Raw genomic sequence first — 26097 nt, 5'->3', positions numbered from 1 at the left:
GAGGGAAACACAAAACTATAGTGATATTAAAACACATACAAACCACTCACGTACGGCTAAACCGTCGCGCTGAAAAGCCCCCCCCCCTCCCTCCAACAACATGCAGAAGAAATGGGTTCCTGACCTGCAAATTGTTTTTCATTTGCCAACTCACTAAGTGAATTCAACAATGACCAAGAGCGACAGTTGGGAAGATTAAAATAAATGATATATAGTCCTTCAGGCTTTTTATTAGGACATTAGTCGATTAGTTTGTGAAATTAAACTGTTTGAATAATAACTTTTTAAATGTTTTTTGCCAAAGTCATTAAACTTGCATTTCTTTTTACCATTGAGATTTCAACGTTTTAGTTCAGTGCTGTCTCAGCCCTGCAGTAGAATGAGATGGACTGCAGATTGGATTTGACTGAACGCTGGCCTTCATTTTTTATCACGCCTTATTCATGGTTTCCAATTTATCTGTCTGATGCCATGTCCTGCTTGTGAGCCACGCTGCAGAGCCCTTCACGTCGACTCCTAAACTAAGGAGTTACAACAGCTGCAGAGGGGGCATGTATCAGACGGGGGATTTACGACGGCCGCTGGGCCAAAACGAACCAGATCTGATTTAAGATGACGTAAAGAGTGCCCTCAGTTCAGTGATATGCAACTAATGTCGACAGTTGCCCTTTCGATGGGAAACTGGAAACACAAGACTGATGACTTACCTCCCAGGTGACGACCAGCTCTGATCGACTGCCGCCCCCCCCCCCAACGTCGGCAGGTGCGGAGTCAGGAACTACACGTCGATGACAACAACAACAACAACAAGAAGAAAACGTCATGTTTGTTTTTTCTTCTCAGCATACAGGCGACAACACCTGGATCATGCGTACGGTGTTTCAAGTTTGACACAGATGAATATTTAAGGTTGTTTTGATGAAGAGCAAGTAACTCAAGTTTTTCAGGTCAGGTTGCGTGTTGGGGACTACTTGAACACTGTATGTGCTCAACGCTGCCTAGTAAAGAACCTGGTCTCATGTTGAAGGGAAACAATATATTAAAGGGGAAAACTACATCTAAGTCACACTTGGTATTCTTAGTGAGACCAGTGGTTAAGAAGGCCTATTTGTTTAGTTGATGTGATGTTATTGTTGTACGGTTTCTGGTTAAAATACAGATATTCTGTTAGAATTGTGCAGTCTTGGTTATCTGCTGTACTATAAAATGTAAAAAAGTAAAATAAATTAAAACTGCTTTTTGCATTTGACCTGCATCCTCTGTCCTTGTCTTCAGAGATGAAGGGCTGGGTTCTCCAACCCCAACACTGTTCCTGGCCAGCACCCTGAACTCATACTCCACCCAGGCGTTCAGATCCACCACTGTGGCTGTCCTGGTGCTCCCCTCTATCACCTCAGGGACTGGGGACACAGCAGGGGTGGTGCACGTCACATCAGATACATCCGTAATTCCTGTGGACCATCGCTGGGGTGTGTGTTTGTGAAAACGTCTGGAATAATTTTCACTCAAGGCATGTCAAATTGGATGTGTTTTCTTCGAATTCTCTGTCTTATTACAATACTGGATCTCCAGGTTTAGATTCCAAAGGCCTGCCTTTCTTTAACACAACAGCCAGTAGTGTAAATTAGCTACCTGTGTTGACTCTCTGCCAGCCCACAGTGAAAGGTGTCCTCGCCTGGATGAGGTAGGTGGTGATGGGGCTGCCGTTGTCTCGGCCAGTGCTCCAGGAGAGCTGTGCTGTGCTGTCTGTCACCTCCTCCACAGTCACTGTGTCTGGGGGGCCTGGGGGCCCTGGGGGGAGCAGGAGGGAGCACAGTCAGGTACCTCCTCCACGCACACACACACACAAACTCATATGCATACATACACGCAAGCGAGCAGCCGTATACACACACAAACACACAAAGTGACACACATTACAGGGTCTGGAAGGCAATTTAATACGCTAACCCTTTTTTTCTTATGTTAATCTAACTTGCGTGTGTTTCAACAGCCTAAGCAGACAGGTATATGCAAATACACAAACAAGAGCCCACACACAAAATAACACCCATTATACACCCAAGAATACAAGGCAATTTAACACTCATCCTCTGGAATTAAGCCAGCAATTTTCACCCAACCTTACTTAATTTATCCATGAAACACAGTCTGAAAGTACTTCGTTATGCGGGGCAAATTAAAAGGTAAAAATGAGAGGCCTGTAGGCCAGGGTTTTCCCATTTATTTTCATTATTCGGCCAATTAGAGAGAGGGATCTTTCTGCTCCACCTCGTCGGCTGTTTCCTGTTGTACTGAAGCTGTCTGGTTATCAGAGATAATGGACCACCAGAGAACAAATGAGGAAGACCACCTACGAGCCACAATAACACTAGCGTAGCACCGCTAATACCTCACAACGACACTAGCGTAGCACCGCTAATACCTCACAACGACACTAGCGTAGCACCGCTAATACCTCACAACGACACTAGCGTAGCACAGCAAATACCTCACAACGACACTAGCGTAGCACAGCAAATACCTCACAACGACACTAGCGTAGCACAGCAAATACCTCACAACGACACTAGCGTAGCACAGCAAATACCTCACGATGGCCTTCATTAGAATTGGGCTTGAAGACAAATAGGGCTAATTCAAAATATATATATATATCAATACTATAGAAAATAACCAGAAATAAAAATGTTACATGGGAACAAAACACTTCCAATGGATAAGCAGTAATAATGCAACTCAGTTGTTCAGTCAATACCATTTTATTTGGTATAAACATTTTGAACGTGTATTGATTGAGTATTCAGCTTGAAGGCTGGGTATTATTCAATGTCTATGGAGGCGTTGGTTCCCACAGGCACTAAATGCAATAGGTATGTGCTCAATACATCAGCATGTCAACACAAGCTTTATTTCACGATATCGATCTCTATAAAACTCATTAGAAGCCCTTGATAAAAAAGCTTTGATACGTTGCCCTCATTAAAACATATTAATGGAACACACAATCAAGGATCAATTCCTTATCTCCTTAATTATATATTCTTGACAGAGCCAAGGGGATATTGTCAAGATCTTCAGCGGTGTTAAAACAGTCCATTATTAACACAGACAGACCGGAACAGAATTTATCGTAGAATCAGCACAAGGCTAAATGATAGGATGGCGGACGTCTGGCTAATTTTAGTTTCAAGACACCTTCCCACCTTCCAAAGCTACTGTCATATCACAGCACAGGAGAGAGCCTCTGTCACTCACCACAAGCGCCATAGAAACACATGCAGGCTATGCCAACGCACGCTGGAAGAAAATGACAATTAAGACATCCTCGGATTGTCTATTCGTTCATTTCATTTGGTGCTTCCTCTTGCCCTTTCCTGAGGCAGTCACGAAGCATATTGCAGACAGAAGGTCCTTAGCCAAACTCTTCAGTAGGTCTACTTCTAAATGCCACTCCCAGTGAGACAAGTATTGACCCCTATTGGGCTCTCCGGAACATGACGCTCCACTCCACTCCCCCGTGTGCTGACAGCTTGTGACTGGGGTGGTGATTTAGTGAGTGGAGAGAGAGAGAGAGAAGTGGTTTCCTTACCTTTCACAATCAATATGGCCACCGCTGACAGGCTCTCAACGTCTGTGTCGACCACACAGATGTACTTGCCGGCGTGGATAAGCTGAATGTTCCTCACCATCAGATCTCCAGACAGTCTCTGATGAGGCAGACATAAAGTTCAAGCAGCATCCCTTCCTGGTTACTGGTTGTCGACAAGTTTAAGCAGGGCTCCTGAATGTTGTTTTTATGTTTTTTTTGGTGTGGGGGGGGGCATCTTTCATGCTTTATTGGACAGTTTTATGTGTAGTGTGACGACAGGAAAGGCAGGGAGAGAGAGTGAGGAAGATATGCAGCAACTGGGCTTACATGGTACATGCACTTATCTGGTGAGATACTGGAGCGCCTCCTTATGAGCGGTTTGATGAAGCCTCATTAAGATGTCATCGGGTATACATCAAGAAAAGTTGGTACAGAGACAGGCGAAGGTCACTGCAGAACCATTAATAACATTTGGATGCTTTTTTCCCCCCCTGAAAGTCTCTGCTAGCTTATTACTGTGGACGCAGCCCTCACAACCCTTTAAGAACATGAGAGACAAAAATCCATTTACTTCTTAAGTGTCAGTAGCCGCTATTCTCCATGTTGAGAAGGAGAAAGTGAAAATGGACCCAGTAGATTTTCATCTCTGAAGATGGCTGCTAGCAGCAAATGGTAAATTAGTGGTGAAATCCCTCTCTTGGCAATTGGCAAGGGAAGGCAGTCAGGCCGATTTGGTTTAATTATGGAAATTAATTCCTTGAAGCTGTGAAGTTAAGTTGATAATCTCTTTGGACTGGGGACATTACAGCATTTGTGAAGAGTGAATCTCATTTCGGATAAGGAAATCGTCAGTCGCACAAACACAAGCAGAATGTCTAATCTTGGAGGGGACAGGGTTTGTGGGTGTTCTCAATCAAGTCTCAGGTCATTTTGTTGAAGACATTATATTTTTTCCCTCTAAAACATAAACCTCTTGTTCAAGGACGATGGAAAATAATGATAACAGCAGCTATACAAATGGCAAAGACGCAGCGTCTGAAAGGAGCACTAATGGATTCACTGTGGAGGAAACATACAAAAGGTGGAGGCTACCTAACATCTGTTCACTTTCCCTTGAAACAAAATGGATTGAACAGGTTTCATCCATCTAACCTATAACTGAACATCAAGTTAAACCATCATTTGAAAAGACTGCACATGCAAGCGGAGAGATGAAAACAACAGGGAGTCAGGTGGCTGAGCGGTTAGGGAGTCGGGCTATTAATCAGAAGGTTGATGATTCGATTCCCGGTTGTGCCAAATGACGTTGTGTCCTTGGGCAACGCACTTCACCCTACTTGCCTCGGGGGGGAATGTCCCTGTACTTACTGTAAGTCGCTCTGGATAAGAGTGTCTGCTAAATGACTAAATGTAAATGTTAACCAGACTAATCGATGAAAAAAAACTGCCTTACCTGGTAAAATTAATGAGTGACACTGGCCATGTCTGATTTGACAAGGATTATTTAAAGGGTTGGGAACAGACTAACTTAGCAGGCTTCCAGCTCGTCTAGTACTGGACGTGAGTGAATATCTTTTCCAGTCAAAGAGGAAGAGAGAAGCTCAGGCTGAGAGTGGGATGGAGACACTGGCAACTGTTCTTCCCCACAGGGGGGACAGCCAGACTGCTCTGAACCGGAAACCACATCCTGCTTCCCCTCCCAGACAGAGTCACTCACCCCTCCCACCAGCTCAAAGTGGTGGTCTCCTTTGGCGATCAGCTGCCCGTTGAAGGCCCAGGAAAAGGTGACGTCGAGGACGGGGTCGCTGGCCACTTGACAGGGAAGCACCAGACTCTCTCCCACCATGATGTCCATGTCCACAGGACCCTGGGTGATCCGGGTGGGGTCTGGACACAACAGTGGGGTGTACTGGTGAGTACAGCTCAGGGGTAGAGATGGGTTTGGATGGTTATGGCTCAGATTGGTATGGCTCAGATTGAGATGGTTACAGCTCAGTGGTATAGCATTTGATCTCCCCCTCTATAAGTCATTTGGATAAAAGATGGATACAAATCTGCTAAATGAATACATTATTATTCTTACATTATTAAGAGGGGAGTTGACACTGTCAGGTGGTTCTCTGGGTTGAGTGAATGAGTGAATGAGTGCCGTAATCACAAATGGACGGATACAACCACTGTTGAATGTTTGATGGTTTGACAAGTGAAAACACTCAAAGCAGAGAAACAATCAGCCTAAAGCCTTCTCTGGAGAGTCTCATGTCTTCTCATATCTCTTCATGCAACAGTAAATATCATCTTTATCCTACAGTCTTTTCTTATCCTCATCAAAGTTCCTCGTGCCCCATTGTCGCAAGGTACTAAACTCACAAGGTCATTAACCACAACCCTGTGGAAATAGAACAGAACAGTCCTTACAATGGAATGCGTGCATGGTTCTATTGGTTCTACAGAACGCCGTCTTCTAGGTTGTACAGTACAGACTCCATTCCACATGACAGCCTCCAAGGTACATGGTGAGATATTCTGAGAAACTGAACACGTGATACCTGTTAATTACGTAGTCCAACATCCACAACTGTGCCCTATTGCTGTGACAAGTTACATTAAAACACTGTGGTTATCGTGAGCCAGGGTAGGCCAGGCCTATCCAATTTGTTCTAAGGCCTACCCAATAAAGAAAATATCTCAGAAAAATTCTGCACCGGGTGCACATCGCAAAGTAAATAAGTAGAAAAACTGAAAAGATGCCTATCCATATTTTTCTAGGCCGAAAAATATTATTCTGGCTACGGCCCTGTTGTGACCGCCAGAAATATGCAGCCAAACAGAAGCGTTTACTTAGTTAACTTTTAATTACCTCCATGTGTTTAACACATCAGTAAGCATATCAACAGAAAGTGTAAAGGTTGGAATTGAAATTATAAAAATTTAATAAAAACACTTGTTTGTATCTTTTACTGAATTACTTCTCGTTCATTCGCACATTGTTTGTTCATTCATAAGTGGACCTTAAACTGAGGTCAGTTTAATGTAAAATCGATACACGCTGTTATGTGCTTATTCTTTTTTTCAGCGTAAGCGCTGAGGAGCACAGCAGTGACGGTCTGTCCCAGTAAGGAGTGATACTCACAGCCTCCACAGGTCCTGTAAGCCCCTCTAATCCGGAGACCAATTACAATACACAATCAGATAAAACGCAAGGAGGTGATTGATTCTTAGGAGGTGGCAAGGCAGCAATTCACATTGCGATGGGTTACGTTCGTACACGCTGAGCAAAAAAGGAGGGCACTCATTCAAAACTGATACAGACATTGTTTGGTTGAGCCTGCTGCGCTTCAAAAGTTGAGATAATCGTATCAAATAAATTTGATAAATCACAAGGCAAGAAGAGAGGGGTTGGACGAGATTGGGGAGGAGACTGCACGTTTACCTTACGTGGACATCAAAGCAGGAGAGAAGTGACATGCAAATAGTGTCCTTTGAGGCCTTAAGCCAGTGATAATCAATGCAAAGGTCAAGCTACAATGGACACTAGCTGCATTAATCCTGAGAAAAAAACACTTCAAAGTCTTAAGAAACTCAAAGATTGCCATCACAGCCCTGAACAATAACATCCAGCCCTTTATTAACAGCAACTTTCACAGCAAGTGTTAATTTAGGAGTGTTGATGTACCTCTTGAGAGTGGACCTATAACTGAAAAATGTAAAATGAACATGTAACAACTCAACAAGTACAATGAAAACCCCTGTTGTTAAATTAACACTTTGAAATAGCTCAATACACAACCTGGAAGCTATCCATTTCACAGCTATTCGTCTCTCAACGCAGAAATTGCGATGATGCTGTTGCATCGCTAAAACAATAATATCATATCACATACATCTTTATTATTTAAACTAAGGGGAATTTCATAAGGTACAGCCAAATGGTTGCTTCAGCAAGACAAACAAGGTTTCAGGCTTAACTTGACAAACACCTTCTTAACGCAAGGGAAGACAGCTTGTTAAAATGAGAGTTTCTGACAACAACAAAAAATCCCAGGACTACTTTCGTGTTGTGTCCTTAAGTCTATTGACTCGACAGGAACAGGCTCATCCTGGAGGGAATCCTTGGTGTGCCAGAGAAGGAAGGAGAGTACGACAGGAAGATGGGAAGGAAAACAGGGAGAAGTAAAGATGGGAAAATGGGTAAAAGCAAGGTACAAGTCGTTTACCAGTCACCAGGAGTCTGCCGGTGGTGCTGGAGGTTCCAAATCGGTTCCTGGCAAAGCACGTGTAGCTCCCTGCGTCCGACTTGGTGACGTTGGAGAGTCTGAGGGTTCCGTCTGGTGACAGAGTGACCCTGTGACAGGGTGAGAGGAACACAGGACAGGTCACACTCCCCCCTGCTCACTGAACCTAAGGAATTCTGTCGTGCAATTAATCCGATTGTTTTAGAGAATGTGGGTTTTTGGTTGTGAATGTCACATCGACCTCAGCACTATAAAGAAAAGGATTAAGATCTCAACATCAGTGGAGTATAAAAGCGCATAAAAGAGTCTAAAAGCAGGCTCAATCTTTCCAGATCTCAGACTTGGGGGACAATAGAGCTGTTACAATAGAAATGAGCAGATTGAGCGTTCAACCTTTAAAGCGAGATGGGAACAGCCAGAAGAATCTAACTGTCTGTTTTGTATCCGGTGTGTCTGAGCTCTACCTGTCACTGGTGTGGATGGGCAGGTTTCCCTTCTTCCACACAATGCTGGCGGTGGGGTAGGCCTGGGGCTTACACTCCAGACTCACGGTGCTGCCTGCCTTGGCCTTCAGCAGTGCTCTGAGGAGGCTCCCTGTGAAGTCTGGAGGAGAGGCTGGGGGGGGGGGGGGGGGGCAGTAAACAAGGTGGACAGTTGAGGGGGGAGGGGATAGATGGTGAGGGGGGGGGCAGTAGAGGGGGGTGAGGGGATAGATGGTGAGGGGGGGGGGCAGTAGAGGGGTGTGAGGGAATAGATGGTGAGGGGGGGGGCAGTAGAGGGGTGTGAGGGGATAGATGGTGAGGGGGGGGGCAGTAGAGGGGGGTGAGGGGATAGATGGTGAGGGGGGGGCAGTAGAGGGGTGTGAGGGAATAGATGGTGAGGGGGGGGGCAGTAGAGGGGTGTGAGGGGATAGATGGTGAGGGGGGGGGCAGTAGAGGGGTGTGAGGGGATAGATGGTGAGGGGGGGGGCAGTAGAGGGGGGTGAGGGGATAGATGGTGAGGGGGGGGCAGTAGAGGGGTGTGAGGGGATAGATGGTGAGGGGGGGGGCAGTAGAGGGGGGTGAGGGGATAGATGGTGAGGGGGGGGGCAGTAGAGGGGTGTGAGGGGATAGATGGTGAGGGGGGGGGCAGTAGAGGGGGGTGAGGGGATAGATGGTGAGGGGGGGGCAGTAGAGGGGTGTGAGGGGATAGATGGTGAGGGGGGGGGCAGTAGAGGGGGGTGAGGGGATAGATGGTGAGGGGGGGGGCAGTAGAGGGGTGTGAGGGGATAGATGGTGAGGGGGGTGGGCAGTAGAGGGGGGTGAGGGGATAGATGGTGAGGGGGGGGGCAGTAGAGGGGTGTGAGGGGATAGATGGTGAGGGGGGGGGGCAGTAGAGGGGGGTGAGGGGATAGATGGTGAGGGGGGGGGCAGTAGAGGGGTGTGAGGGGATAGATGGTGAGGGGGGGGGCAGTAGAGGGGGGTGAGGGGATAGATGGTGAGGGGGGGGGCAGTAGAGGGGGGTGAGGGGATAGATGGTGAGGGGGGGGGCAGTAGAGGGGGGTGAGGGGATAGATGGTGAGGGGGGGGGCAGTAGAGGGGGGTGAGGGGATAGATGGTGAGGGGGGGGGGCAGTAGAGGGGGGTGAGGGGATAGATGGTGAGGGGGGGGGCAGTAGAGGGGTGTGAGGGGATAGATGGTGAGGGGGGGCAGTAAGGGGGGGAGGGGATAGATGGTGAGGGGGGGGCAGTAGAGGGGGGTGAGGGGATAGATGGTGAGGGGGGGGGCAGTAGAGGGGGGTGAGGGGATAGATGGTGAGGGGGGGGGCAGTAGAGGGGGGTGAGGGGATAGATGGTGAGGGGGGGGGCAGTAGAGGGGGGTGAGGGGATAGATGGTGAGGGGGGGGGGCAATAGAGGGGTGTGAGGGGATAGATGGTGAGGGGGGGGGCAGTAGAGGGGGGTGAGGGGATAGATGGTGAGGGGGGGGGCAGTAGAGGGGTGTGAGGGGATAGATGGTGAGGGGGGGGGCAGTAGAGGGGGGTGAGGGGATAGATGGTGAGGGGGGGGGCAGTAGAGGGGGGTGAGGGGATAGATGGTGAGGGGGGGGGCAGTAGAGGGGTGTGAGGGGATAGATGGTGAGGGGGGGGGGCAGTAGAGGGGGGTGAGGGGATAGATGGTGAGGGGGGGGGCAGTAGAGGGGTGTGAGGGGATAGATGGTGAGGGGGGGGCAGTAGAGGGGTGTGAGGGGATAGATGGTGAGGGGGGGGGCAGTAGAGGGGGGTGAGGGGATAGATGGTGAGGGGGGGGGGCAGTAGAGGGGTGTGAGGGGATAGATGGTGAGGGGGGGGCAGTAGAGGGGGGTGAGGGGATAGATGGTGAGGGGGGGGCAGTAGAGGGGGGTGAGGGGATAGATGGTGAGGGGGGGGGCAGTAGAGGGGTGTGAGGGGATAGATGGTGAGGGGGGGGGCAGTAGAGGGGGGTGAGGGGATAGATGGTGAGGGGGGGGGCAGTAGAGGGGGGTGAGGGGATAGATGGTGAGGGGGGGGCAGTAGAGGGGTGTGAGGGGATAGATGGTGAGGGGGGGGGGCAGTAGAGGGGGGTGAGGGGATAGATGGTGAGGGGGGGGGCAGTAGAGGGGTGTGAGGGGATAGATGGTGAGGGGGGGGCAGTAGAGGGGTGTGAGGGGATAGATGGTGAGGGGGGGGGCAGTAGAGGGGGGTGAGGGGATAGATGGTGAGGGGGGGGGCAGTAGAGGGGTGTGAGGGGATAGATGGTGAGGGGGGGGGCAGTAGAGGGGTGTGAGGGGATAGATGGTGAGGGGGGGGGCAGTAGAGGGGTGTGAGGGGATAGATGGTGAGGGGGGGGGCAGTAGAGGGGTGTGAGGGGATAGATGGTGAGGGGGGGGCAGTAGAGGGGTGTGAGGGGATAGATGGTGAGGGGGGGGGGCAGTAGAGGGGGGTGAGGGGATAGATGGTGAGGGGGGGGGCAGTAGAGGGGTGTGAGGGGATAGATGGTGAGGGGGGGGGGCAGTAGAGGGGGGTGAGGGGATAGATGGTGAGGGGGGGGGCAGTAGAGGGGGGTGAGGGGATAGATGGTGAGGGGGGGGCAGTAGAGGGGGGTGAGGGGATAGATGGTGAGGGGGGGGGCAGTAGAGGGGGGTGAGGGGATAGATGGTGAGGGGGGGGGCAGTAGAGGGGGGTGAGGGGATAGATGGTGAGGGGGGGGGGCAATAGAGGGGTGTGAGGGGATAGATGGTGAGGGGGGGGGCAGTAGAGGGGGGTGAGGGGATAGATGGTGAGGGGGGGGGCAGTAGAGGGGTGTGAGGGGATAGATGGTGAGGGGGGGGGCAGTAGAGGGGGGTGAGGGGATAGATGGTGAGGGGGGGGGCAGTAGAGGGGGGTGAGGGGATAGATGGTGAGGGGGGGGGCAGTAGAGGGGTGTGAGGGGATAGATGGTGAGGGGGGGGGGCAGTAGAGGGGGGTGAGGGGATAGATGGTGAGGGGGGGGGCAGTAGAGGGGTGTGAGGGGATAGATGGTGAGGGGGGGGCAGTAGAGGGGTGTGAGGGGATAGATGGTGAGGGGGGGGGGCAGTAGAGGGGGGTGAGGGGATAGATGGTGAGGGGGGGGGGGCAGTAGAGGGGTGTGAGGGGATAGATGGTGAGGGGGGGGGCAGTAGAGGGGGGTGAGGGGATAGATGGTGAGGGGGGGGCAGTAGAGGGGGGTGAGGGGATAGATGGTGAGGGGGGGGGCAGTAGAGGGGTGTGAGGGGATAGATGGTGAGGGGGGGGGCAGTAGAGGGGGGTGAGGGGATAGATGGTGAGGGGGGGGGCAGTAGAGGGGGGTGAGGGGATAGATGGTGAGGGGGGGGGCAGTAGAGGGGTGTGAGGGGATAGATGGTGAGGGGGGGGGGCAGTAGAGGGGGGTGAGGGGATAGATGGTGAGGGGGGGGGCAGTAGAGGGGTGTGAGGGGATAGATGGTGAGGGGGGGGCAGTAGAGGGGTGTGAGGGGATAGATGGTGAGGGGGGGGGCAGTAGAGGGGGGTGAGGGGATAGATGGTGAGGGGGGGGGCAGTAGAGGGGTGTGAGGGGATAGATGGTGAGGGGGGGGGCAGTAGAGGGGTGTGAGGGGATAGATGGTGAGGGGGGGGGCAGTAGAGGGGTGTGAGGGGATAGATGGTGAGGGGGGGGGCAGTAGAGGGGTGTGAGGGGATAGATGGTGAGGGGGGGGCAGTAGAGGGGTGTGAGGGGATAGATGGTGAGGGGGGGGGGCAGTAGAGGGGGGTGAGGGGATAGATGGTGAGGGGGGGGGCAGTAGAGGGGTGTGAGGGGATAGATGGTGAGGGGGGGGGGCAGTAGAGGGGGGTGAGGGGATAGATGGTGAGGGGGGGGCAGTAGAGGGGGGTGAGGGGATAGATGGTGAGGGGGGGGCAGTAGAGGGGGGTGAGGGGATAGATGGTGAGGGGGGGGGCAGTAGAGGGGGGTGAGGGGATAGATGGTGAGGGGGGGGGCAGTAGAGGGGTGTGAGGGGATAGATGGTGAGGGGGGGGGGCAGTAGAGGGGGGTGAGGGGATAGATGGTGAGGGGGGGGGCAGTAGAGGGGTGTGAGGGGATAGATGGTGAGGGGGGGGGCAGTAGAGGGGGGTGAGGGGATAGATGGTGAGGGGGGGGGCAGTAGAGGGGTGTGAGGGGATAGATGGTGAGGGGGGGGCAAGTAGAGGGGGGTGAGGGGATAGATGGTGAGGGGGGGGCAGTAGAGGGGGGTGAGGGGATAGATGGTGAGGGGGGGCAGTAGAGGGGGGTGAGGGGATAGATGGTGAGGGGGGGGGCAGTAGAGGGGTGTGAGGGGATAGATGGTGAGGGGGGGGCAGTAGAGGGGGGTGAGGGGATAGATGGTGAGGGGGGGGGCAGTAGAGGGATGTGAGGGGATAGATGGTGAGGGGGGGGGGGCAGTAGAGGGGTGTGAGGGGATAGATGGTGAGGGGGGGCAGTAAGGGGGGGAGGGGATAGATTGTGAGGGGGGGGCAGTAGAGGGGGGTGAGGGGATAGATGGTGAGGGGGGGGCAGTAGAGGGGTGTGAGGGGATAGATGGTGAGGGGGGGGGCAGTAGAGGGGTGTGAGGGGATAGATGGTGAGGGGGGGCAGTAAGGGGGGGAGGGGATAGATTGTGAGGGGGGGGCAGTGGAGGGAGGTAAAAGGAGTAGATGGTAAAAAGGGAGTGGTGGAGGGGACGGATGGTGAGTGGGGGGGCGTGTTTAGAGTGTGTTTAGAGCGTTGTGCATTGACGCGAGGAGTTCTAGAATCTCAAGAATCAAGTATTGAAATTGTTGTTAGTAACAGGCTGTTTTGAGATTGCTGATATTCTCTCAGGATTTTAAATCAGCTATGGGATACATTTGTGGAACTAAATGAAGAAGAAAAGTCTGAAACTATTCAGACTTTTAAGACCAATTTATTCATTGACAGGCATGCAAAGCCATTATTTGATAAGAGGGGAATACAGTACATTTCTTTATGGACGAGAATGAACAAAGTGTCACCTTTTGTAAATTGGACGATCACAATCAACATAATGATCATTATCAACATTGGATTTGACTTCAAAAGAGAGTAAGGGCAATCAGGTTAAGATAAAATCCCACTTTTCATCAGCCATCTTCTCCAAACAACCACTTCAAAGTATCATCACGCAAAGTGTAGAGCCAGTTGGACGTGTGTGCTCCCCACTACATCACTCTTTTAGTCCCTATTACTCACTAATCCTTCCAACCTTTAAAATGCCTCTGATATGACCTTTAATATTCTTTGTAACCACTGACACGAAGATTGAAGGCATAGATTAAAAGATAGCTTACCCAAAACCATGAGCTCAGCGCTGAAATATATCACACCATATTTATTCTCTGCCATACACTGGTACATCCCAGCATCAGCCAGGGTCAGCACAGACACAGACAAGATGCCATCGTCAACATGGATCCTGTCCTGCAGAGACAAACACACACAACAAGCTAGCTATAAGATCTAGAACCTTTTAAACCGATATTTAAAAAGAAAACATTGGTAAAAACCGCAGCCCTGACAACAGGCAGTTGGAATCAAAATCAAACAGTCAAAAAAAAACAAACACACAAAAAAAGACTGATGGAATTAGTACCAGGCGGTGTGGTTTCAACAGTTCATGTTGAAACAGTAAAAAAAGAAGAAGTTTAAAGGGGATTCTGAGGGAACAGCTGGTGTATTTTACCAGCGTTTACTGTGCCGTCATGTATTTCTCACAGTAGGTTACCCTCGAAGCAGAGACGATTCAACATGAGGCATGAATAATGAAAGACGAGTACTAGCTCTACTTGGATCAAATGGAGCAATCTCTACAGGAACACACTGATACACTAATCGGCACGCAGAATCTACCCAAGAGACAAACACACGCACGTAAACAAGCATGCACACCTACACACGCATACCATGTACACATAGATGACGGACGCACACACACATATGCACCCACACACACACACCCACACATATGCACACACACACACACCCACACATATGCACCCACACACACACCCACACATATGCACCTACACACACACACACCCACACATATGCACACACACACACACCCACACATATTCACCCACACATACACACACACACACCCACACATATGCACCCACACCCACACACACACACACATATGCACACACACACACATATGCACCCACACACACACCCACACACATATGCACCCACACACACACACACACACACCCACACATATGCACCCACACACACACACGCACACCCACACATATGCAGTGTTTCACAACTCATAACAATGGTGTTCTCAAATACAGGCAAAAACATAAGGTTAGCAGCTCCCAAAGGTAAAATCGTCTGCGTTTCCAGAAGGTTAGTCTCACAGAGGTGATATCTATCTCCATAATCTATATACAGTAGGAATGTATAAAAGGCCTTTATGGAGCTACACCGGAGCACTGGTTCTTATGAAAAGGCAAAAACATTGTCAGCCCAGGGCGCCATGGTAACTCACTGGGTAGGTAACCCCTAACCCTAAGGCCCACAGGGGAAGACATGCGGAAATGGCCGGAGCCATTTCCGCATGTCTTCCTCTCTCTCTCTCTCTCTCTCTCTCTCTCTCTCTCTCTCTCTCTCTCTCTCTTTCTTTCTCTATCTATCTCTCTTTCTCTCTCTCTCTCTCTCTCTCTCTCTCTCTCTATCTCTCTCTCCCATACATTTCCTGTCTACCTCTAAATGTCTCTGTCCAATAAAGCCATCAGAAGGCCAAAAATATTTTTTTGTATATGTTATTTGTTTATATTATTATGTTAGTATATATTATCATACAGTCAGCCCGCAGTTCTGCATCGAGGGGTGTCCTTACTTACCTCAGAGACCAGAATCTTGTTGTTCTTCAGCCAGCTGTAGGACGGTTTGGGCTTGGCGTTGGCTCTGCACTCCCAGTACAGCCTCTCCTCAATAGCCATGGCTGTGTCCTTCATGGTCTGGATCCACTGGGGCTTGGCTGAAGACACACGCAAAACATCACGGCTATAGAAGTGACAGCACCGGATGTGTTATTATAAGGTCTCAAAGGGGAGGTCTTCTGTCCTTCACCTACAGTATACAGTGTGGTTGATCTGTGATAGTAACAGGCAGAGAACGGACCCGGTATCCATTCAAGACCGCCTTTTATATGACGGATAAAGCTGATAAAGCTTTATTTCTTAAAAGGACATTTCTAGGTTCACCATGTTCCTGGTATTGTGGAGGATTATGATGGATCTTTTGTGCGGATTTCTCTTGAACTTCTCCCTCAAGGCAATCTTCCCCTGAGGCACAACAGGAGCACCGTAGTACCAGAGGCAGGAAACTGTCACTTCGCTGTTCTGTAACTACATCCTCATCCTCATCTTGGTGGTTTTCACAGCCTACCACACGTCGACCCCCAGACTCCCACCCCTCACACACCTAGCACCTAAACCAGAAGCTTTTTTCGGGGAGTCGTTTAACACTTGTTAACATGCATGGTGCACTTTTCAGCACCATGCTGTCAATTCCAATTACAGAGGCGTTGTTTACCTCAACCACCAGAGTGTGGAACAGCCAAAAACAGGAATCAGAGGTGAGCCACGCATCAAATATGCAATAATTGCAGTTAAATTACAAGCAACTTCTGAATTGTTGCAGTCTGTGAACGGCAGAGCTTTGCTGATCGACCACCAAGAGCCAGCGATGTTTGAAGACAGAATATAAATACGCATGTTAATCAACTGCGAAGTTTTCAAGGCTCCAATGCGTCATGCATAGCAACAGTGGGTCACACCAATAAATGTGTTTAACGATCTTCAAACCCTACAAACCGGATTTTGCAGTTAAAATAGCTATTCTAGGCCTAATAAGCAGTGCTAAAGCAATGTAATCGCATAATTGCCTGTATTATACAATAGATATGATAAAGTTTTTGGTTAACGCCCCATAAACTTTAACATTCATTTATCCCATCTAGCCTACCTGCGCTTAAATGTCTGCGTTTGTGAGGTGTGCGTGAGGCGTTTCAGCTGTACGGCAGTACCGTGGAAAGCGAGGCGACCTGTAGCGATGTTCTTGCCCATCTTGTTTTCCGCTACGCACTCGTAGCCACCAGTGTCATCTTGCTGGAAGCTGGGTATCTCCAATACCGCGTTGGAGTACTTCATCTTCACCTTGCTGGGGAAAGGGATACCGTTGGCTCTCTTCCAGGTAATCTCAGGGACCGGACTGGAACACAGAGAGGAACGCAGCTAGGTGGATGTGGGGAAAACAGACGCCTCAAGATTTAAGAGCAGTGTAAAAGCCAAGCTCACGTTGTTATTAGCTTTCTTTTTTCAGAGCCAAAATACAATGTGTACAGTAGACCATGTTATCACAGCTTTGTTCAATATAAATTCACATTTCCCCCAATGAACCGGAAGATCACACGTTTTTATTTTTGAAAGCATGCGGAAGACTTCAAGACGCACCATTAAAAAACCGTTCAGAAAATAACGATGCATTGCTACAGTCTAACAAACATAATTGCTGCTCGCCTGCTGCTCTGTAAAAATCCTGTAGTTATTTGACTGATTGAAAGACAGGCAAGATTTAATCCAAGAAATACAGCTTACTTCCCAAGAGCAAAACACTCCAGTGTAACCACTGATCCCTTCGCTGCCGGTACGTTGTCAGGAAAATGAACTTCTATTTTGGGCTCGTATTCACCCATCACTCCTATGAAGTGCAAGCAAAAGTACTTGTTCACATTTTCATTATTCATGACTTACAAGCCATATGACTTTGCGTTATGGGACAAACAATAGCATAGTAAAACAAACAGGAAAAAAATCACACGCATAACCATTCTCTCAAGGGTAAAGACAAGTCGAGTCACTACACAACTAACACATGCAGTCGCAAGAGTGGAATGATAAAACAAGAACAAATAATTTTAAGCTCTTCAGGGTGGATAACCATATACTATACTTTTTGGAGGGTCTGTCTGACTTGTAGTTCTATGGTTAATGTTTAATTCATCCCCAAGGCAATGTTTTTCTTTCTGAGAAAACTAAAGAAAGTTCCAATAAAACAGCCCTCCCAGATTACAGAGGACTAATATAAAGAGCAAATACAGAAAGCTTCTCAAAGAAGTAGGAGATATTTTAGCTGTGTTAAGATGAGTAGGCCTGAACAATAGAGTGCCTCCTCTATCTCCTTGAGAGAATCTCCAAACATGGCTGGAAAGGGGGGAGTCAAGCAACTTCAACCATGGTTCTGGAAGGAGGATGCGTGTTTAAAGACTAAAGAAACAGGAAGTTGGCGTGTCTCACCGTCGGTCCTGAGGACTAGCGAAGTGGGAGAGCTGTGAACCTTCCCCTTGGTCACGCTGTTCATCACCACGCACGTGTAGTTGCCAACGTCCGACGTCTCCACCTTCGCGATGTACAGGTTCCCGGTCTCCTGGGACACGAAACGTCGGCTGTCTTGTTGAACGAAGTACGGGTACTCGTTAAAGACCCAGGCATAGCTAAGGTCTAAAACGGAGAAGAGAGGAGTCAAAGGCAAATGTTTAAACAGTATAATTTGGACAGCGCCATCATTCAAGGACATTTATTTAACTCTTTGCGAGTCGAAAGATGTGACATCTATATTTTCCACACACTAATGAGGTTGGCTCTTGGAAAATAGAACCACGCAAATGATTCCCAGCTTGTGGATGGTGATAAAATGTATTTTCACCTCCAGAGGATGTGGGAGTTCCACACAGTAGCACAACTCCTTGTCCTTCTCGAACCGACACGGCACTTCTCGTGTGGGGTTTAAAATGATCCAAGTCTAGAAACACACAAGTCAGAATACAGAATCCATTCACAATCGATTGAGTGGGAGACCTTTTGTATAGGCTCTCAAAACAATGGCCAGTTTAATTAAATTATAATCCAATTTCAATCAATTAAGTCCCCTAAAACAGATTTGTGGACAGGGCTTAAAGATACTGCATAACCCATAAATGAAGGCATAAATTAAAAGCCATACCAGTATTCACTATACAGGAAGAAAGTCAATTAATAAGAGAAAAGGTCACTGGTGTCAGTTCGTCAATAAGCTGCCATGTTGTGAAGCAACATGTGATCAAGGGCTAGCTCTTTTATTGCAGTTCAGCATCCTAATTGCTTCAGGGATAAATTAGTTCCCAGCTCTGTGATTTTTAAGCAGTAGTGATCTGAAACAGCTTCCAGGGGGCAGAAGTTTAAACGGTCCTATGAGGAGGCAGTGATGGCGTTGGCCTTCCTGAACACTTGCCTTTCGGAGAGACAGCTGTGTCTTGTTCAACCTTGTGACCTCACTGGCTACTTTCAACATCTTATTTAGTCTGTGTCAGCCGCTGACTAAACCGTCCAAACTCAGCAAGCCGCGATTCAGACGGTCAAAATGAGCTAGGAATGGTTGTTGCAAGTGTCAAAAAGCATTTGAAGTGAGATAACAATCCTATGTGGATGTTCTGTGTGACAGACCAGGCCTTGCCATTCGTTGTGTTCATAACTGTCATGGTGACTTACAGGCAAACTGCAGGCTGGCTCTCCGGCTGAGTATAGACCCCACTGTGTTGTAGGCTGTACACTGATACATCCCTGCATCCTGGTACCGATCCAGACTCCGGATAATGAGGTTGCCCCCAGACAGCCGCCGTCGGCTACCCAGTCCCAGATTTATGAGGGTCCCGTTCAACGACCATCTGTGAGGGCAAACACACCCTCAGTTTCTGGCGGAAGACATCCTGCATCACTCTCCTGTCCCCCCTCAAGAACCAAAGGGGGTCCAAACACTCTCTCTCTCTCTCTCTCTCTCTCTCTCTCTCTCTCTCTCTCTCTCTCTCTCTCTCTCTCTCTCTCTCTCTCTCTCTCTCTCTCTCTCTCTCTCTCTCTCTCTCTCTCTCTCTCTCTCTCTCTCTCTAGGTGAACACTAATCGTTCGAATTGGACAGCGTCGTAATTATTTCACGGCGATACCGAACGGAAGACGATGAAATGGCACAAATTGGGGGGTGAAAAGGCTCAACTGAGAGCAGCACTGCCTCACTGGCAGGACAGAGAACTCGAGAGAATCGAACACACCTATTTCAAGTACACAGATCCCAGTCTGAAACAAGACAATGTTATTCCTGGTATAGTGTGTCGTGGTACATACTTGTTTCCACCTCCGTAAAAGACATGTAATTTCACCCTGACAAGGAAGAGTGGTTGCAATGTACACTGGTACTAATCATATGATAAAAATAGTAATAGTATTACTGTTAATGTTATTACAATAATGAAGGACACAGGTATAAACAAGTCACTGAATTGAATACTTAATAATGCTTTCACACACAACCTCGATGGACCATTTTAAGACAAGTAAACTCGCCATGTTCTGGTCTATTGGGGTCTGGAGCTCAAAGGAAAACCCAGTACACAGCTCTTGAAAATTAAACAGGTCTTTTTCCTCTCAAGTTTGAAAAAAAAAGAGAAATTATGTTTTAAAATCCCATTGACAGTTCTTGTGTAGGAGCTATTAAAATAGATTAGCACTGGACAGGTTCAAGGTTATGGCCAGTACATATCCCGTGTCTCGCTTTGACTGAACAATGTACTGAATAAGCAACAGGCTACAAACCTTTACAGTAAAACCTTGGAAAACTTGCATTAAAATCTTTTCTGGACAAGGACCTCTTGATGAACATTTTTTCTTTTCAAAAGCAAACTCAAGTACAGTATTCTAGCACCAGGAAATATACAGAAGGTAAGGCCAATATGCTGCTCAAACATCTTATAAAATGTCATACTGTAGGTTTTGGTCTGCCATTTTCAGACAGAGAGAAAGAGAGAGATAGAGAGAGTGAGAGAATGAGAGTGAGAGTGAAAGTGAGAGTGTGAGAGAGAGAGAGAGAGGGAATGAGAGAAAGAAAGAAAGAAAGGGAGAGAGTGAGACAGAGAGAGAGAGTGAGTGAGCGACAGAGAGAGAGAGTGAGTGAGAGACAGAGAGAGAGACAGCGAGAGTGAGAGAGACAGAGAGAGTGGCAGGGCCAATAGTGAAAGCATAGAACGTAGGAAGTGCTGTAGCCTATTTACACTTCAAGAGAAGAACTGAAGAGTGGCTGAGGGCATGCAGAGTGGTGCACAGCGAGCCTAAAAAGACCCATCGCTAAACACGCTCGCCTCGCCTTTAATCAGCACGCGGAAGCACCTCACCCCAGCTGTGGGAGGATACCAAGCACGAACAGTAATGAAGGCGTGCTCTCCAGACTGCAAGCCACTCTCTCATCAACGCTATGTGAGACGTGTAGCAGTAGTAAACTTCAAGTACATGCCTCAGGTACTTATAATCAATGCCCAAGTGAGCTACAAGTCTTATAGCGTTTATTCTGCTGCAGAGCTTGGTTGTGAGGTAGACATGCCACTTTTACATGTCACTGATGCAGAACCGCATCCAATTACATCTGAACAGCTTCCAAATGCTTAACCAGTGTATGACAGAACCTGGATGGGCTTCAAAATGGAACCGATGGGTTAGTTCCAAAATCTCATACACATTCCGTCCTACATCAACAATAAAGTACAGTTTGTATTTGTAGCAATTACATGCAGACCGAGATCCAGCCCAACATATCTACAGAAGAAAAGAGTATAGTCAATCAGAGCTTTACATTTGCGCTTACTATTAGTGAGTTGTAAACATCCTGACATCATGATACAGAGAACGACATAACCTTACATTTTTATTCATCAAGCAGAAGCTTTTATCCTAAGCCGACCATAATGGCTGTAAAAGTAACTGATTAGCAAGGTCCTCCAGTTGCCTCTTTTAGATGGAGTAACTAGCCCAATATTCTCTGGGTCAGTCTGTGCCAGAAGCTTAAAGTCAATATAACTCAACAGTATTTTTCTTCAAGCTTATTCCGATAACCTACATCCGTATAACACGTTTTTAAAAAGCAGTTTGAAACGTTTTGAAGCTTTTTCTGTCCTGAATATGGAAGCCAGTTGCACATTTATTTTGTACTGCCTATAACTTCCAGCCTTCCTATGTTTCCCAGTTCATTTGTTTGATCTGTCCCCTGAGTTTAGTCTTATTTTTGTACCTTCCACTGCTTATAACCTATATAGGCTCATTGTCTGTAAGATGTCCTTGGGTGTTTCTAAAGACGTCCCTCGATTTATTATTATTTGTGTTATTATTAGTGTGTACACTATTAGTGTGTAATAAATGTTATTATTTATCTGTACAGTACAAAAGATGATAGAGGGTTCCTGAATACAGCGTAGTAGCTCGCCAGACATGTTACATTTACATTTAGCAGACGCTCTTATCAAGAGCGACTTACAGTAAGTACAGGGACATTCTCCCCGAGGCTAGTAGGATGAAGTGCCTTGCCCAAGGACACAACGTAATTTGGCACGGCCGGGAATCGAACCAACAACCTTCTGATTAATAGCCCGACTCCCTAACCGCTCAGCCACCTGACTCCCTCCCCCCTACCTGTACTGGGGAGGGGGGGTCCCTCTTGCGTCGCACGTCAGGGTAGCCTCCTCCTCCAGGGAGTCGATGGGGATGAACAAGTCTCCAGGCTCCATCCTCCACCTCGGCCCGTGGAAGGAGCCACTGTCCAGGCAGTCTGGAGGAGACACAAGCAAAGACTCACATGTAGGAAGCCATCTTGGCTCTTAGACACAAGCAAAGACTCACATGTAGGAAGCCATCTTGGCTCTTAGACACAAGCAAAGACTCACATGTAGGAAGCCATCTTGGCTCTTAGACACAAGCAAAGACTCACATGTAGGAAGCCATCTTGGCTCTTAGACACAAGCAAAGACTCACATGTAAGAAGCCATCTTGGCTCTTAGACACAAACAAAGACTCACATGTAGGAAGCCATCTTGGCTCTTAGACAGAGATTCCAAGCAAGAATATGGAGAAAAGTAATAAAGAATATATTGTGCTTATTAAAGTTATGAACTTAGAAGTGTGCTCAGGCTTAAACATTGGGTCTCACACTGAGTGTGGGAAGCAGGCTGTTCTTTGTGTCTCTATCTCTTCATTTTCAGAAACAACCTTGAAACTGGGTGGAGATGGCACCCGAGCAGGTGGGACGCGCGTAGGCAAGAACAACTCCCTGACGCACGAGAGAACAAGCTCAACCCTTTTTTGATACTTGTGTTTTCAATTGCATTGTATATGATATGCTGGGGCAGGGAAAGATAGCCAGTTGGACTTCGTGAACCAGCCCAAACTCTGTTGCGGGTAGGGAAACGTAGACAACCCCAGAGCTCTGTACTTGTTGATTCCCAACTGCTGCATTAAAGCTGATATTATCGGACCTCTGCGACTCCAGACCACTCTTTCTAGAACACAGATTTGTGTCATTGAATACCATCATTACATATTGGAATAGACACATAGATTTTGAATCCTTCAGTAACTATTTAGATCACTTACAGAAATTCCTAGAAGACTACTTTTCCAACAATACTGAGAGAAAATCATTTTTTTAATATATTTTTTGCCAACAGACAGAATTCACTTGCTGGAAAATCTGCTGATTAGGTGTTCAAAGACATGCAACGTTAGTTTTTTGCATTTGTAAACAGAGAGGTTTGTCTTAGCAAACATAACCGTCACTGAGTTACTCCAGTGTTGATATAAGTGTGTTTTGGATCACAACTTAGCTTCTAGATAAAAGTCATGACTTGTCATCAATTCAGATTGTGACATGATTTCCAGCTTCCTTAGATATCACACTTGGGTCATAAATGTCCACACACAAAAGAATTATTGCACATATAAAAGACGTTTTACCTGCCACACAGTCAATGATTGATAACAGTAGAATCTGTTTCCATGGTAACGTCATCTTTGGCAGCCAAGGGCGAATAAGACTTTCATCCAATAAGCTCTGAAATGACACTCTTCTCTGGAAGTGAGGAGCTTGACCTGCAGGAGACAACCATTATGGAGGAAAGGACTGAACTCAGCAACCATGGAGACATTTGAAAATCTTCAAATAGACCCTGTTGCATCTTCGACCACATCACAGTTTCATGCTTACAAATCACTTGGACCGAACAGGAAATGGAAATAGGCCGATACCACCAATGGGAATACGAAACAGTTATGTTTATGCATGGGTTTCCAATCTCGGCAATCTGCAATCTCAACGGATCAAAAAGCGTTGGCGGAGCTGCACTTGTGCCACCTGCAGGGTGTTCTGGGGCCAGCATGTGATGAGACACACAACATGGCAGGGGTATTAGTGGCATATGGGAAGAGGCCCACGCCAATCTATTAGGGGACCAACTGTTGACCCAGCTCCATCCTTCACCGAGATGGATATCTCTCTCCCAGTACAAGAAACCTGGACCTGGGAATTGGGTGCCATCCAATCAATTAGTTTCACCCACACCAGCATGTTTCCCCACATGCTGTGTGGATCTAGACAGCCTGATGAAAAATCCATTCCACAGAGGTCCATAATCAAGGGCGAGTGTGCGCCTCATCATACCATGTGTGGCAACACAAGAGATCTCAGCGCAGTGTGAGTAACGACACTGCTGAATGAAACGTCAACACGACATAATAGAACACCTAGCAGAATGGGTATGACAGCACAGTACGTGTTTAAGGATGTACGTTGACCAGACACACATCTATACACACACATGCGCACATACAATGCAACTTTTCTTTTTTTTTAAAGAGTTGACGACACCGTAAACCATGACATAGCCTCATTAAGTAGCTAATCTTGGCCGTTGCCCTGGTTTAGGGGAATAGCTAGGCTAATTGTTTGTCAGCTGAAAGACAGTCCGACAAGACATGTGAGGTAGGCAGGATTTTCGCTGGTCTTTCATGTTTGCAAGGCCCTTTTTTCTCACCGAAGTGTCCTAAATTGGATTTACACGCTCTCTCAGAACGAGTAGGGTATCCTTAACCTCTCTGTAAGACTCACAGTCCTGCACAATACCGGCACTCTGGATGGATGGTGGAGTCGGGTGTGAAAAGCGAAATGCATGTTTAACTGCACGCAGTCTTGGAGTAGGATAATTAGTCAGTGTAGCATGTGTCAACACCGAGGAGTCTCAAGGACTTGACTGTTATATAATTAAATCTGAATTACAGCTCTGAAGAAATGCTTACGAGAACTCCAATTGGAAGTTTCCAGTGGGTGCAAATATTGACTTGGAAACTGGAGATGAGCCAAATTGAATAATTGTACATTTGTAATTCACACCAACGCCAAGCGTCTGCAACATGTGATTATTGGAATTAGGCCGTGAGGTGGGTTGACACACAGCAATGAATCTCAGGTAACTCAGGTAATGTATCCTGTGCCAGAGCCATTTATTCACTCCCGCCTCCACTTGCGATCTGCCGGTGTCCACGGAGCATGGCATTTCAGTCAAAAATGAAACTATGAGTGGGGCGAATGCACTCAGCTGACTCAAGTGGCAACAACAGCTTTCACTATATGTGGGCAGTTTAGGCGGTGCTGGCCTTGTCCCCGCGGAGGAGAACGTTTGCAATAGGTAATGGTTTGTTTTAACTTTAATTTAACATATATCTGATATAACCTTGCCAATCAAAACAGAACGACCTTAAAGTTACAAAGGGTTATCTGGTTGTAGAGACACAAGAAAAACACTGCAAGACATTAAAGCCAGTCCACCCCTCCTAATGCGTATTATACACGCTGAGTGTGAGAGACACCGCCTAATTTAAATGTTCAAATACAAATTTAACAATGAGATTGGTGAGTAATTGTAATACATGTAAAGAATTATCCTAAAATCAAACCAATATTGTACGCTGGAGCTTAAAGACAACATCCAAAAAATGGGCACCCGCTGGAAGAAAAAAACAGGTGTGTAGGATGTCAAAATCGGGCTCTCAATAAAATACAGCGTGGGGGCGCTTATCTGCAGTTGGGAGAAGTGGGATAGGTTACAATTGGCTGCTCGTTTCCTACCGTCCCTCAAATCAAACACATTTCGCCTTCCGCAAAGCAATAGCCTATCAATCTGACCGATTATTCTAATTGAGCTGGAGAAAACGTGCATGTCATTCAAGTCATGAGCAATTGGACTTCATTTGTGACTTCGCATTCGTGCAACTAGAACACATGTCAATTACCAATCTACACCTGTAGTTGTTCCATAGCTTCCTATTTCATTAATAGCCATATTAGACCATTATTGCCTATTAGTGCTTCTAGCAATGCCTGAATGGCCACGCTGGATAAATACTGCTCCTTACCTTGCTGCCGCCAAACCCTATCTTATCTTGAATTTTCTTCCGACCAGCAGTGAGCAAATTCAGTCCTTTCAGCTGGAACAAATAGGCGGCCCTCCATGGAACTCCTTTATGCCGATTCCAGTCGACACGGGCTCGTTCATACAGGTGAAACTGAACCTCTGGCCAATCGTTTGTAATTGCAGGCAATGAAGGCACAATATCGGCATCTCACATCTTTCCCCTTTCCCCTTTCCAAAAACAACCCCCACGCAATTTCCCGAAGAGTTGCATCTGTAATCCCGGGTAATTATGCCACCAATGCTTGTCTTTTTCGTGTCTCAAGTCGCTACAATTAGAGGAATTGTATTTGAAAAACAGAGCATTTTGTGCGGAGATTTACGTATGCTATGCGCATCGAAGACGATGCAGGCACAGAGAAAAGATGTGAAGAGGCTGATGCACCTGCTGGAGAATTGCGCCACCCT

General features: G+C 47.7%; 1 protein-coding gene across 1 annotated transcript in view; it reads right to left on the bottom strand.

Annotated features, from left to right (window-relative positions):
• Nucleotides 1-26097, bottom strand: part of cntn3a.2 (contactin 3a, tandem duplicate 2) — a 33269-nt gene extending 7172 nt beyond the window's left edge. The window contains exons 1-17 of the mRNA XM_062460256.1: nucleotides 25634-26097; nucleotides 23180-23314; nucleotides 21863-21998; nucleotides 18905-19080; nucleotides 18084-18179; nucleotides 17675-17878; nucleotides 16976-17078; nucleotides 16405-16589; nucleotides 15218-15354; nucleotides 13658-13787; nucleotides 8292-8442; nucleotides 7810-7937; nucleotides 5310-5479; nucleotides 3593-3710; nucleotides 1633-1791; nucleotides 1251-1400; nucleotides 708-778 (exon numbers count right to left, since the gene is read on the bottom strand). Coding sequence (XP_062316240.1) covers nucleotides 708-778; nucleotides 1251-1400; nucleotides 1633-1791; nucleotides 3593-3710; nucleotides 5310-5479; nucleotides 7810-7937; nucleotides 8292-8442; nucleotides 13658-13787; nucleotides 15218-15354; nucleotides 16405-16589; nucleotides 16976-17078; nucleotides 17675-17878; nucleotides 18084-18179; nucleotides 18905-19080; nucleotides 21863-21998; nucleotides 23180-23234 — 2169 coding nt within the window. The 5' untranslated portion in view covers nucleotides 23235-23314; nucleotides 25634-26097. The remainder of the gene's footprint in view (nucleotides 1-707; nucleotides 779-1250; nucleotides 1401-1632; nucleotides 1792-3592; nucleotides 3711-5309; nucleotides 5480-7809; nucleotides 7938-8291; nucleotides 8443-13657; nucleotides 13788-15217; nucleotides 15355-16404; nucleotides 16590-16975; nucleotides 17079-17674; nucleotides 17879-18083; nucleotides 18180-18904; nucleotides 19081-21862; nucleotides 21999-23179; nucleotides 23315-25633) is intronic.

This window comes from Osmerus eperlanus, chromosome 4 (assembly GCF_963692335.1).
Source record: "Osmerus eperlanus chromosome 4, fOsmEpe2.1, whole genome shotgun sequence".
In the NCBI taxonomy this organism is placed as follows: domain Eukaryota; kingdom Metazoa; phylum Chordata; class Actinopteri; order Osmeriformes; family Osmeridae; genus Osmerus; species Osmerus eperlanus.
Note: the sequence above shows the minus strand (reverse complement) of the source record. Positions and strands in the feature narration are given on the sequence as shown.